Here is a 12901-nt window from a genome sequence, read left to right as displayed (position 1 = left end):
AAAGCTTGTGCCCAGTTGCAATCTCTTTCTTATGCTTAGGTAAATCCTGGTGTTTATCATAGTACTGTCTTGAGGAGGAAGAGCATAATTTTTTAAGAAAAGGAGGGAAAAAACACACCAAAAATTAATAATAAAATCCATAAAAGGAAACTTAGCTGGGGAAGATGTGTCTTTACAAAATTGAATGGCCTGGAAACATATTGTACATTTCCAGACACTGGAGTTAAGGGCTCATTTAGAATATTTCAGATATACTGGAGTTTGACAGTTCTTTGGTTTCCACATCAAACAATCTGTAATTTATTGCCCCATATAGGGACTGTGTTTTTATCATATTGCATATTTTCTAGCCAGAAATCTAACTACCATATAAGCTCTTGAAAAAATAAACCCTTTGGGGATGGGAATCCAGGCAATATGCTTTCACAGACCCTGAGAAACTCCCTTTGATTTATTTCCTTGCAAGTAAGGGGAAGACACAATTTCTTGGAGTATTACAGCTGTTCCCCCAAGCAGGGTCTTGCTGCCTTTCTTCATGGGCTGGGTGTAAAGACCCAGTCCTGCAGTGAGCCCCATGGGGAAGAGCCTCACCTTGCTCCTGGAGGGGTTTGCAGGAGGATGAGAACAAAATTTAGAAGTTTTACGAGGCAGTAAAACACACAGCTATACTTCGAAGGGGAGGGAAAAAAAAAAAAGCCTGGAGGCCCGGAGGTGTGAATGACCAAAGACAAAATAGAGCTGAAGTTCACAAAAAAAGCAGGTCCTGGCATTTCCAGGGCCGTGTTTGAAGCTGGTTTGATCAAGCAATATGTCCCATATTTGTTTGTAGGTTTAATGGGCTGTTTCCAGGCGGCCTGGCTGCTGGGAGAGGGCATGGTGGAGGTCACCCAGAAGTTAATTTGGAAGGAGGCCAAAAGGCCACAACTTGATTGAATCAAATGTAAACAAAATAGGCCTGGGAACGGTGTGTTGCCCTTGTGCCTGAGTCCCCTGCAACCTCTGGGCTCAACATACAGAGTGGGTGAGCAGGGGACCAGCAAGGAGGGTCTGACCCCTCCATGCTCAAAGGGACCCAGACCCTGCTCAGGGCACCCCGGGAAATACAAAGTTTATTATAGGAGAGCCTTGGGAGCTGGGCACTTTGCAGGAATCTATCTCCCCTTCAGAGAAATCCATTACTTTTGATGGATTTGTTGAAAGTTTCCCTGTGCCTGCTAGGCTCTCTGAGGTTTATTATTCCCACTGTATTTTAATTCCCTGATCAGATGAAGCTGCATAATAATTAGAAAAATGTGCAAACCGCCAGATAGTTAAATAATGCAAGGCACAACACTAATCACTTGAAAATACAATATTTAAATTACACCAAAGCAAGTCGCTTTTGACTCATTTTCCACCTTTAATAAGTTAGCAGTGCAGTGTCTGAAGTGCTGTATATATGCAATATAATCTATCAAGTCCTCAGAAGAAATGTTAATAAATACAATAATTACTTGGACACGCCTTTCGTTCATCATTATTAAACAGTTTGTAACAATTAAAATATTAAAACCACATGTTGTTGAAAAGCAACCAGACATTGCAATTATTTCTTACTGAGGCTATTAAATAAAATCACAGAAGATTTTTACTTTAATAATAAATGCATTTTAGAATGGATCAGTTAATTCCTCTTTAGTACACAAAATAATGTATAGCTCCACTGAGTCTAGGCCTGGTATTTAAGTACTAATTCCATTGTCCTTTTAGCTGTGCCTTGGCTCCCATTAATGCTGGGTAAATGCTCTCCCACTCTGTATGGGAGTGGTACTGACAGGATTTTGCCAGGGCAGTTAAATCAGGGGAAGTGTGACCCTTGGTAATGGAATGTAGTTAAATCTGAAGGTATCTGACTGTCAGCTGACTTTTCAAACCCAAACCCCTTCTTTCCCTCTTCAGGAGGAGCAGCACCTGCCTGGACCCTCTGGCAAACCTCCAGGTGTATTGGGGTTGTTGGGGGAATGCTGTACCCACAGGTCACCCACACTGAGTCTTTTGAAACAGCCAGAGGTTGTTTGTACCTGGTGTTTCATGCCTGCTTTCAAACAGAGGTGTATCCTGGAGTGGTCTTATATATGTGAAGGGTTTCAGCTTTGTGGCTTCAGCTCCAGCAGGGAGGCAGGTGCTTCAGGTGTGTCCTGCAGGGACCATCCTCCAACGATGCTGTGGAAATCAGCTGTGGAAAAAACCAGACCAACACCTTTAAAGGAGATTAATTTGCTTTTGTGTCCAGAACATGCAGCTGATGCCCAGTGGTGCCTTAAAACAAACACCAGATATCCTGTACCAGAGCTAAGGTTTATCCTGTTGTGGAGGAAACAAACCTGAAGGAATCCTTGGACAGCAAAACCCGTGCAAGTGGAGCTATTGATAGCAGATTTACAGTTAATTACAGTTATTCTGGGCCTGGTTAATTGTATCAAGTGTCACCCTGTACTGTGATTTAATTAGTGGAGGTGTCCTCCCTGGTGGACCCAGTAACAAAGGACACAATTCTCTGGTGTTAGTGGGATGTTAGGTAGTTTCTCATGTTTTTCTCCAAAATTTGACTTGACATCAAGGTTTTTAAAATGTGATTCAGACTGAGAGGGGGCTGCGATTCAAAGAACTTCATTGTTCAGAAGGTAACCTCTGGTCTTCTTGGCTGCAGAAGAAATCCAATTGCTTTTGTTCCTGAGAAAAAGCCTTGATAATAACAATAATGTTACTTTTGGTTCCAGTCTGAGGTGGTGTAAGACTCCTTGGTGAGGATGTTCTCAGGGGCAGGAGGAAAGGGCAGCCCTGTCAGACATGCTGTGTGCACAGAGGGCCAGCTGTGACAGGAGTTTCCCTCTCTAGCCCTGGGCTGTGCTGTGGGAATGTGGTGCCCAGCTGTGGCACGCTGTACAGGCAGTGTGGCACAAACGCCTGTGAGATTCCCACTCCACCCTGAGCTGCTTCATGTGCTGGGCAGGTTGGAGCTGGGGATTTCTCCAGTGCAGTTCTGCCACTTTCCCAAGCCCTGTGTCTGCAGGGGGAACAAGGCACACTGGTGGCAGATGTTGCCCCTGTGCTGGCAAACCCCATTCCGAGGCACTGAGACCCTGTGGGCCTGATGCATTGGGGCTGGTGTCAATACCCCTCATGGCTCAGGGACACTCTTGGTTAATGCTGTTGCTCATTAACCTTCTTAGCTTGGTTTTGACCTGCAACTGGCTGCAGAGGCTGGGTTGTATTTTCATGCTCGTGCTGCCAGACCCATGCAAGGAGAGATGGCCCTTGCAGCCCTTCAGACTGTCACCAAAGAGAAGTTTGGGTTGCAGCAAGATTTGCCTGTTGCTCAGCTGTATAGCCAGGAGTGACATTTAAGAGAAGGAAATGTGCTTGGCTGGGGACATGTGTAAGGAGATGCTGCTGATGCAGCAGGGTCAGCGAGGAAGTGGGAGGCAGCTGGCAGCAGGTGGGTGTTTGAGCCATCAGCAAATACCCTGATGGGCAGGAAGTTACCTTTTATTTTTGGCAGGACCCCTTGAATGCCTCCTGCCTATGGGTGGGAAAGGAGTTTACTGACCTTTTCCTGCAGCACATAATATACAAGCTGTGGGTGAGACTCATAGAGGTGCATTTCAGGGCTTCCTTTGTGAGTGTTGTGTCTCACTGAGGGAGGGTATAAAGTCACCAGCTTTGAACTTAATTTAAATCCTGAGTTGCTTCAGCTGTTCAGTTGGTGTCTGTGCATCTGTGTGGGAGAACCACACCAGGCAGGGCTCCTCCTGCCTGCAGCTCCAGAGGCCTGAGCCTTGCTGTTGGGTACATTCAGCATCAGTGACGAGTTGCACCCAGCGTGTCTCCCATGCTGGAGCCTGGGTGGTTGTTTCCTTATCCTGTTGGTGGACCCATCCTAGGTGCCAGTATTGACACTGGATAAGTTGAGTCCCTGGAGCTTTTTTGGTTTTTGCAAGCAGCATCCGTGCTCTGAACACAGAGGAGAGCTGAGACCTCACCCAGGAGCCAGTCCAGCCATCAGCTGTTAATTAGAGACCAGCTGCCTGATCCTGCCTAGCTAACAGGTTTGGGGGTGTTTGCCATGGAGTCCTCCTCCCCCTGGCTGATTTAAGTCTCTGCTGAAATCAACAGCTTGATAATTAACCCCACGTTGGGGTTGTCTTGTCTGATGGGAGATAACTGGCTGATAAGGCAGCTGTTCAGTTCCCTGGGAAGCTCTGTGGGCCAGGGCACATCTATCAGAACTGCATGTAGCTGCTTTTTGGGCTTCCAAAGCCTTGAAGGGAAGTGAATGGAAAGGGGAAACTTGGAAGGAGCTGCCCAGGAGGGCAGGATGCAGCCAGGGTGACTCAAGCTGGTGTTCTGGCAGCAACCTCTGTGCAACACAACCCTGTGCACAAAAATACACGGTTTGAGGAGTGCCTCTTCACTGGGAGCTTTTAGGGGAAAAGGAAAGAGGTTGGGACAGGGGTTTGTGTTGCAGGAGGAGAAGAGGAATATAGAAAACCCTTCCAGCCCAGCTCTCAGCTTGCTGTTTCCTACCTGGTGCCAAGGATGAGATGTTTGTCTCACAGGCAGCCCTGTGGACATCGCCGACAGCCAGAGAGCTGCCAGAGTGCCAGAGCCTGAGCCAAGAGGAAACCTCCCAGCTGCTCCAACAGGCTGGGCTGGGCAGGAGGAGGCTGTGGGAACCCCTGGCTGCTGCACCCCCTGCCTGGGTCACCTCTACAGATCCTGATCCCCTCTGCAGAACCGTGGGGCTGTTACAGCAAATGGCTCGTGGTGGTGTGAGACCTGCAGGTCCTTCTAGGTGCTTTTGCATCCAGGGCACTTTCCATCCAGGCCATCCCTGCTCAGATGTCTGAAGGAGGTGGTTGATAGTTCCACCTCTGCGTATTTTGTCTTGTTTCTTGTGCTCCTGCTTTGCTTGTTGTCTCATGTTCCATCTTCTGGTGACGTGCACTTTGTGCCTTCCTGAGTGGTGTTTGGATAGAAGAGTGGGGTTCTGCTCCAACAAAATGAAACAAAATATGGAAAATATGGATAATAGCAGTGATGGGTCCTGGCCCATGTAGGCTCCCACACCCCTCCTTCACTCAGCTGCCAACGCCCTGAGGGGTGGCTGCTTGAGAGGTGGAGAAATTGCTCATTTCTAGTGATGCAGATATAGGAAGGGATGCTGAAGGGCCAGCAATAGTTAAAGCTTGGAAAGGCAAAATAGGAGAAGGGGTTGTAGTAGCCCAAAGAGGAAAGAGCATTTCTCCAGCACTGGCATCGATGTAGGGCTCAGGGGTTGAGCCAGAAGCAGACAGGGACTGCCCAGGACCCCCTCAGGCTGGGCTGGACCCCTCTGCCCTGCTTGGCACCCACACTGACCTGTTCTTTCCTACAGCTGCACAAAAACAAGCTGTAAATAGCTGGGGTGGAAGGGGAAGGAACTGGATATAAGGTGAGTGAGCTGATTGTAAAGCCTGAGTAATCTCTTTTTCACATGTGCCCGGTGATGAATGAGCATTTGTTCAGGCCAGGGAAGTGACACCTCCCCTGCCTGGGGGACTGCAGACAGGAGCTTGTCCTGTGGCTGCCATGGTGCCAGCCAGGGCTTAACCTCCACAGGAGCATCCAGTCCTGGGCATCAGCCTGCCCTCATCAAACCAGAGCAATCCATAATGCCTTGGAAGCCCTTCTGCTTCCAAAAGAGATTTACTGTCCAGTGCAGACTCGTGTTAATTACTGCCAGCACTTAGGAGTCTTTATCTGTCTTCCTTTACCCATAGGGATGTTGTCAGTTTGGATAGCTAATCTGGAATTAAGCTGATGATCCATAAAGTAGGGCCACCCTTTGGTCAATAATTCACTTCTGTCACCAACTTCTTTGTGCTATCAGGAGAGTGACCAGGAAAACTGATTTACTGGCAGCCAAGAGCATTTCCTCTGGAGCCTGTGACGACAGTAAAGTGGGTCCTGCTGTGCTGGTAAACCCTGAGTGATGCATGGTAGGGATTTTTCCTCTTCCAGGTATTTTGAGTGCAAGAATTAAAGACTAAAACATTTTTATGGCTAAGGAGCCACAACATAAATCCAGAGCTATGGTTCACATCTTCAGTTAGCCACCACCATGGACTGGTGCAGAGCCACAAAGCAGGAGTGACTCAAGATCAGTGTGTGGGGAGGGAATTCCAGGGCCATCCCTTGCTCATGCTGCTCAGAGCAGGCAGGAGGTGCTGTCTGGGGCTTGGTCTGCTGAGTTCAGCTCCAGTAGCACAAACCCTGTGATGTCTCAAAGGAGGCAGCACAGGGAAATGCAGGTTTGCCTTTAGAGCAGCTGAGAAAATGGCCGTGTCCAACTCATCATTTTTGCAAGCACAGAAAATTACTTTTCTGTCTCCAAATTCTGCTTTCACTTTATTAACTTTTGATTAGTGATCATTCTTTGTACTGCTGAGCTTGAAGTAGGAGTTGAATGAGGAACAGGTTTCTTCTCTGCCATGTCTGTGCTGCCAAGGTGCAGCCAGCTGGAAGGATCATAAGGAAACCACAATTTAGATGTTCTCCTCCCAAAATAGGTTCTTCTGTCCGTGGGCCAACACTGTGATCAGAAGAGCAGTGGTACCTGCTGGTGTGCACACGCTGATGTATTCACCCTTGCTAGGCAGAAGTATGGATCCTGGTTTTTGCATATATTTTTAAAGTTTTAAATATCCTTATTTTCAAATAGAGTTTGGTGCTTGGTGCCAGAGAACACTCAGTTTTTCCTTAATATGTGTTGTATTTTGCTGCTGCCCAGGAGGGGGAAGGGCTCTCTGGAGCTTGGAAAGAAGCAATGAAAAGAGTGATGCTGTTGATGTTGCACTGAGTTTGTGTTGGTGCATGCTCCTGTGCCACCAAGGCGCCTCTCCACAGAGTGGATAAACCTAAGGGAGCTGGGGAATAGAAATGTGGTGTGGAGGGCACCAGCAATCTCATGAGGGTTGGTTAAATAATAAAGTATTTGCTAATAAAAGAAAATTTTTTCCATGCTATTTCCAGGGCTAATAAGCAGAGGAAGTGGAGAGAATAGATTCTGCTGTTGCATGCTTGTGCATGATCAGGCCACCAAATTCAAAACACATGAGTTTTGAAAAAGTCCACAACTTCAGCCTTATAAAATGGGTTCCTTTTCCTGATTCCTGCCTGTGATCAGATAATGACCTTGGTAAGCAAAACAACCCCAGCTGTATTTCATAATGGGAATATACTTCTGTACATTGTAATGAGCTGTTAACAGGGAACAGTATCGTGTGAAAATCTGCACGTTTCCCATGATGCTGCCCTGATTCAAAAGCCACACATAAATTACTTGGTATTGCAGATTTCAAGGTCAGGATTGGCCACGTAAGATCTAGTTTTTCACCCCCAAAATCCAATGTTTTTAGCAGGCTGGAATTTAAAATAGAAAAAGCTGATCTGTTGGGAATCTCAGGAGTTGTGAGAAGTGCCTTGGTACCTGTGTCAGGTACTTGAAAGTGTGTGCCTGGAGTGATGAAAGGGAAAATAACACCTTTGCTCCTCCAAAACTCCTCCTTACGAGGCTCCTGAAGGAAGGCATCCTGAGCTTTGCAAGCAGTTGTGAGCTGGTGAAATTCACTGAGTTTTGGGAGGTTTCTAGCAGAGCCAGGAGCAGGTTTTCCCTGCTAGGATGAGTTCCCAGGGTTCCCTTCCTGATGCCAAGCAGCACACAGACACATGGCTCGGGCTCCAGAGTAATTTCTGCACTGAGGCACTTTTTCTGCTGGATGTGAATACTTGATTATTAAGCATATATTACAATTCTGAATATTATTTTAGCTGTAAGTTTAGTCTCCATCCTCTCCAGCTTTTTAGGTTTGATCATATTCCAGAGGCTTACTAAAAACATGCAAAGAATTTCAGCAAAACTCTCTGGAACACTTTTTGTTAAATTCTTTCAGTCATGCAAGCTAAATTAAATGACAGTTCTGTCCACCAAAAGATTACAAATATCAATCAGACTTCTCCCCTAAACTCATGAAGGAATTAAATGTTTTTCTAAAACTCTTCTATTCCCCTTAATAATTTCTTTGGCTGTTCTCTTTAATTTACATATTTTTGAAGTGTGTTGAAAGGGATGATTTCTGCCCTAAAGGAGCACAGTGCTTGTAGCTTGCTGACAGTATTTAATCTGAATTCGTGGGCACAATTTTGGGTATTGCTCAAATTGATATTTGCAATACTGCGGGCTTATTTCCAAAAGGAGAAAACAGCTATTAAACTGCAGTCCAAGAAACATGATGCTGAGCTCTTTTCAGAGATGGGAGATTAATGATAAAAAAGTATGTTGCAGCTCCAACTGTTTATGTTAAAATTGGAAAAATAGGACCAGGTGGGCTCAGTGGGCTGGTGGGATGGGGAGCTCTGAGTAAAGTGGTTGTAAAGAATGAGGAGTTAAAAAGATTTCAGCATACAGTGGCCTGTCCAAGACAAGCTGAGTCATTACCCCACATCACTGCATCTGTTTTTGTCTGGTCACTGAACAGTTATGAATAATTGTGTAAATCACGTGGGATGCCCTGGGGAGCTTCCTTAGCAGGCAGGCTCAGCACACCGTTCCCATCTGCCTTGTGTTTTGAGCTGCAGGGAGACCACAAGACAAGCCAAAGAGCCAAGATGTCCATGGAAGCCAGATGGGACTGCCCAGTGTCCCTTGGAGTCCCTCCTGGCACTGCCCTGGCACTGCCCCCCTACCCATCCAGAGGGTCATGGTTTGAAAGTGTGTCCAGTTCTGGCCTCTCAGTTTGGGAAGGATGTTGAGATGCTTGAGCAGGTCCAGAGGAGGGCAGCGAGGCTGGAGAGGGGCTGGGAACACAAGCCCTGTGAGGAACAACTGAGGGAGCTGGGATTGTTTAGCCTGGAGAAAAGGAGACTCAGAGGTGACCCTCATCACTCTCTACAACTCCCTGAAAGGTGGCTGTGGTCAGGTGAGGGTCTGTCTCTTCTCACAGTCAGCACTGACTGAACCAGAGGACACAGTCTCAAGCTGCATCAAGGGAAATTCAGGTTGGATATTAGGAAAAAGTTTTTCACACAAAGGGTGATAAAGTTCTGGAATGTTCTGCCCGGGGAGGTGGTGGAGTCACCATCCCTGGATGTGTTTAACAAAGCCTGGATGTGGCACTGGGTGCCAGGGTTCAGTTGAGGTGTTAGGGAACAGGTTGGACTCTTTGATCTTGAAGGTCTCTTCCAGCCTGGTCATTCTGTGATCCTGTGAAAGGGATGAGGGTGGAAATAAAGCTGGTGGACACCTGATCCATTAGAAGTTGTAGTGAGGAGCAGGGGGAGTTTGTTGCCATGGTGGTTGTGTGGATGGGGAAGGAAAGCCCTGCAGCCCCCTCGGAGGTGTGGGGATGTATGTGCCTGCCCTCCCACAAAGAGTGGCTCCCCTTCACATCAGCTACATTACAGTGTATTTTTGTATCATGGTTTAACAGAGAAGAGCAGATATGACAGTAAACTCTTACAGCTGGGTGAGTTGTGATTAAGTTAAAGCTATCTCACTGTTACATACTACTTTAGTGATCACCAGACTCTGTATTTTCCTGCCTCTCACCATGGGCTTTAAACCACAGGACATGAATAAACTATAATGTTAGGGTGCAGCCAGCTCTGCTTGCTATTTAAGGATGGGGAATCTATGTTCAGTACACCAAATATAATTTCATAAAGCATGCAAACCATCAGGGAGGTTGTGGAGTGGTTGATGAATGGGACTAGGGCTGCTGCTCTGGATGAAGATGAGACATCCAACAGCATTCCTGGGTCTGGATGTACCATTGGAGTGGAGTGGGATTTCCACCCCGTGCCTGGTCTCCTGCTGACTCTTCCAGTAGGTTTTGTGTCATGGGCTCTATTTCTCCCACAGGCAGCAGCAAAATTTAATTGAACCTCTCCATAGTTATCAGCAGCTGGGGAGGGCGTGCCTGAGGATGGAGCTTTTCTCCTGGCAAAGGAAGGAGCAGTGTGGCAAAGGGATGTCACGTTCACTTGATCCAAAGTTGGGGCCCCTGTGATGTTTCTCAGAAAGTTCCTGTTTTATTGTGGCTACAAAGGCATAGAAATTAAGCTGCTAATTTATGGCATGCCAAGGAAAAAAGTAGTGCTACAAGAAATGCTCAGTTATTTTCATGTTTGAAAACACACAATTGAAAAATCCTGATTTTTCCCTTGCCCCCCCACTGAGCTTATTAAATCTGAAAATATCCCAAAGCTTAATTCTCTCTGCCAGAAAGTTCCTCTGCTCTTTTGGGTAAAAGTCATGGAAGTTGTGCTGCGTGGTGGGGTCCTGTCTGGCTTGTTCTGATCCTGGGATGTAGGGGAGTGAGGATCCCACAGGGGAGTGAGGATCCCACAGGGGAATGAGGATCCTGCTGCTGAGCAGTCATGACCCCTTCCAGCACGATGGGCTTGGGTTTTGGCAGTGGTGCACTGGGTCTGAACTGATGTGTGTGCTAATTAATTAGCTGCTGTGCATGGCAGACCCTCACTCCTCCTCAGCTGAGGACTGTTAGTGGGGGCTTTGTTTGGAGGAGCAAAGTGCAAGTGATGGTGTCAAGGCTTGGCTGGTTGGCATGTTTGGTTCCTGGGTGAGATCCTCCCTGTGCTACCCTCAGCACTGCCCTTGCCTTTTTGTTTGTTATTTTTTTGTGGTTGCACCATATTCTGGGAGAAGCTTGTAAATGTCTAAACAAAGTCAAATTCCTGAAAAGTGAACTTAACCAGCCTGAGCCAAAGCCTGTTGGAGGCCATGAAAGCACATCCCCTGAGATTTGAGGAGATGAGCTGCATTTTGCTGCTTGCCATGGGTGGGGGACTCAGCCAGCATGGCTCTCACACCAGGCAGACGCTGGCACATGCCAGGGAGAGCTCTGCTGCAGCTGGGGAACCCAGAGGGGTCTCACATGGAGCCATTTGTTTTTCATTACGTTATGCTCCTCCAATATAAACACTGAGGTATGTGGACATTGCCGTGGACAGGGCGAGCCAGATGCCAAAGGCATTCCTCCAAGGCTGTATAAACTTCAGGAGATAAATATTTCAGAAACTGTTTTCTGAGGCTAGCATAATAGTTTAAAAATATAACCTAGATTCCAGATATTAAAAAATGCCTTGCAAGGCATGCATATTGTTGCAAGAGATGGAACTAACCAAACCCCTGAAGCATGTGGAAAGCTCCCATTTTGCAATATCTTCTCTGTTACTTTATCCTTTTCATTTTTTTTTTCCTTAGCGCCGAGATTAAATTCAAGAAGCTTTAACAGCAGAGTGGCAGTGATAGAAATTTTCAGCATATATTAACTAGCTGACTCACACTTTTTCAAAGGGGATCTGGGTTTATGATGGAGTAGCTGGCTGCTTTCAGCAACGGCAAAATCAGGAAAGTCGGCAAAGAGAGGAAGCTGATGGTTTATAATGTGTCTGATCCCTCTGTGTGCTGTGATGGGAGTGTGGGGAGCTCCCACCCATGTTTGGAAAATGCTCAGGGGAGGCATTCAAGTCCTGTCTCAGGGATCTGTAAATTTTCACTGTTACTTTGGACCCAGTTTTAAACCATCCTTTAAAAGATGCTTTCATTGTGTCACTTGGCTACCCCAAAAACTTTCACTAGCATCCTCTGTGCTTCAAGAGCGAAAAATGAGATTTTTAGGTTATGTTTGTGGGGATCTGAGAGATCTTCCATTTCCTTTCAAGTGTTACATCTAAAATGGGTGAGAGAGTCCCTGAAAGCAGTGAGGTTCCCAGAACACAGGCTCCTCTTGCTACTGGTTTTTCCCCTGTCTGGCCTAACTTTGGGCATGTGTTTTGTAGCTGACCCCAGAGCTTTGGTGACATTGGGGTCTTGCAGGGCTCATGTGATTCTGGCTGGGCAGAGGCCCAGAATGACTCAATGTGGTTTTGCCTCCTCCTTTTGTTTCTTGCACTGAAGTTTTTTGTGCAGCTTTGTCCATGAATGAGCCCGAGCTCCTCAGTGCTTTGGCACAAGGAGTGCTGGGTCCTGTCCTGGCTCCACTGAATCTTGTCCCCCCCGTGTCACCCGCTCCCCCAGGGAGTGGGGATGAGGCAGCAGGAGGGTGGGGGGAAGCAGTGAGTGACTGTGCCCCTCTTGTCTTCCAGCTGCTCAGAGGGATGACTTTGCCCCATCGAAAAGCTCCGGGAAAAGCCGCAGAGGAGGAGGAGGAGAGCGGAGACTGCGACGATGAAGACGAGTGCGGCAGAGGCTCTGGGGACGGGGAGCTGCGAGTGAGGAACCAGCTCCGCTTCCTAGCAGGTGATGGGGATGTGGCACTGAGCAGCTGCCCCTCGGTGGGGCACAGGTGATGGGGATGTGGCACTGAGCAGCTGCCCCTCGGTGGGGCACAGGTGATGGGGATGTGGCCCTGCAGCAGCTCTGGGGTACAGGTGATGGGGATGTGGCACTGCAGCAGCTCTGGGGTACAGATGATGGGGATGTGGCCCTGCAGCAGCTCTGGGGTACAGGTGATGGGGATGTGGCACTGCAGTGCAGCCCCTGCCAGGTTTTGGGGTGTCCCCAGCGGGCTGCACGAGGTCTGGATAGCCCAGTCCTGCTCAGCACAGCCTGTCTGAGTTCCCAAGCAGCCCCCAGCCACTGGCTACCTTAGCAAGCTTAAGTGAGATCAGCTCCAGTGATTATCATCAGGTCATTTGTGATTTCAGCTCTTTGCTTGCTAGGTGCCTTTGGCAGATGCAGGTAAAGAGAGGAGAAGGCTGTGTGAGGTTCCACAGCGATGTCTTTATCGAAGTCTTCTGCGAAGGTTCTCAGTGACAGCTCTTCTGCCAAGCTGGGCAAAAGTAGGGGTTTTTTTAG

At 47.6% G+C, this 12901-nt stretch overlaps 1 protein-coding gene across 1 annotated transcript in view; it reads left to right on the top strand.

Annotated features, from left to right (window-relative positions):
• Window positions 1-12901, top strand: part of GPC3 (glypican 3) — a 141318-nt gene that overhangs the window by 102686 nt on the left and 25731 nt on the right. Inside the window, exon 7 of the mRNA XM_059859511.1 lies at window positions 12190-12343. Within this exon, the coding sequence (XP_059715494.1) occupies window positions 12190-12343 (154 nt within the window). The remainder of the gene's footprint in view (window positions 1-12189; window positions 12344-12901) is intronic.

Source organism: Haemorhous mexicanus, chromosome 14, assembly GCF_027477595.1.
Source record: "Haemorhous mexicanus isolate bHaeMex1 chromosome 14, bHaeMex1.pri, whole genome shotgun sequence".
NCBI classification, from domain to species: Eukaryota; Metazoa; Chordata; class Aves; order Passeriformes; family Fringillidae; genus Haemorhous; species Haemorhous mexicanus.
Note: the sequence above shows the minus strand (reverse complement) of the source record. Positions and strands in the feature narration are given on the sequence as shown.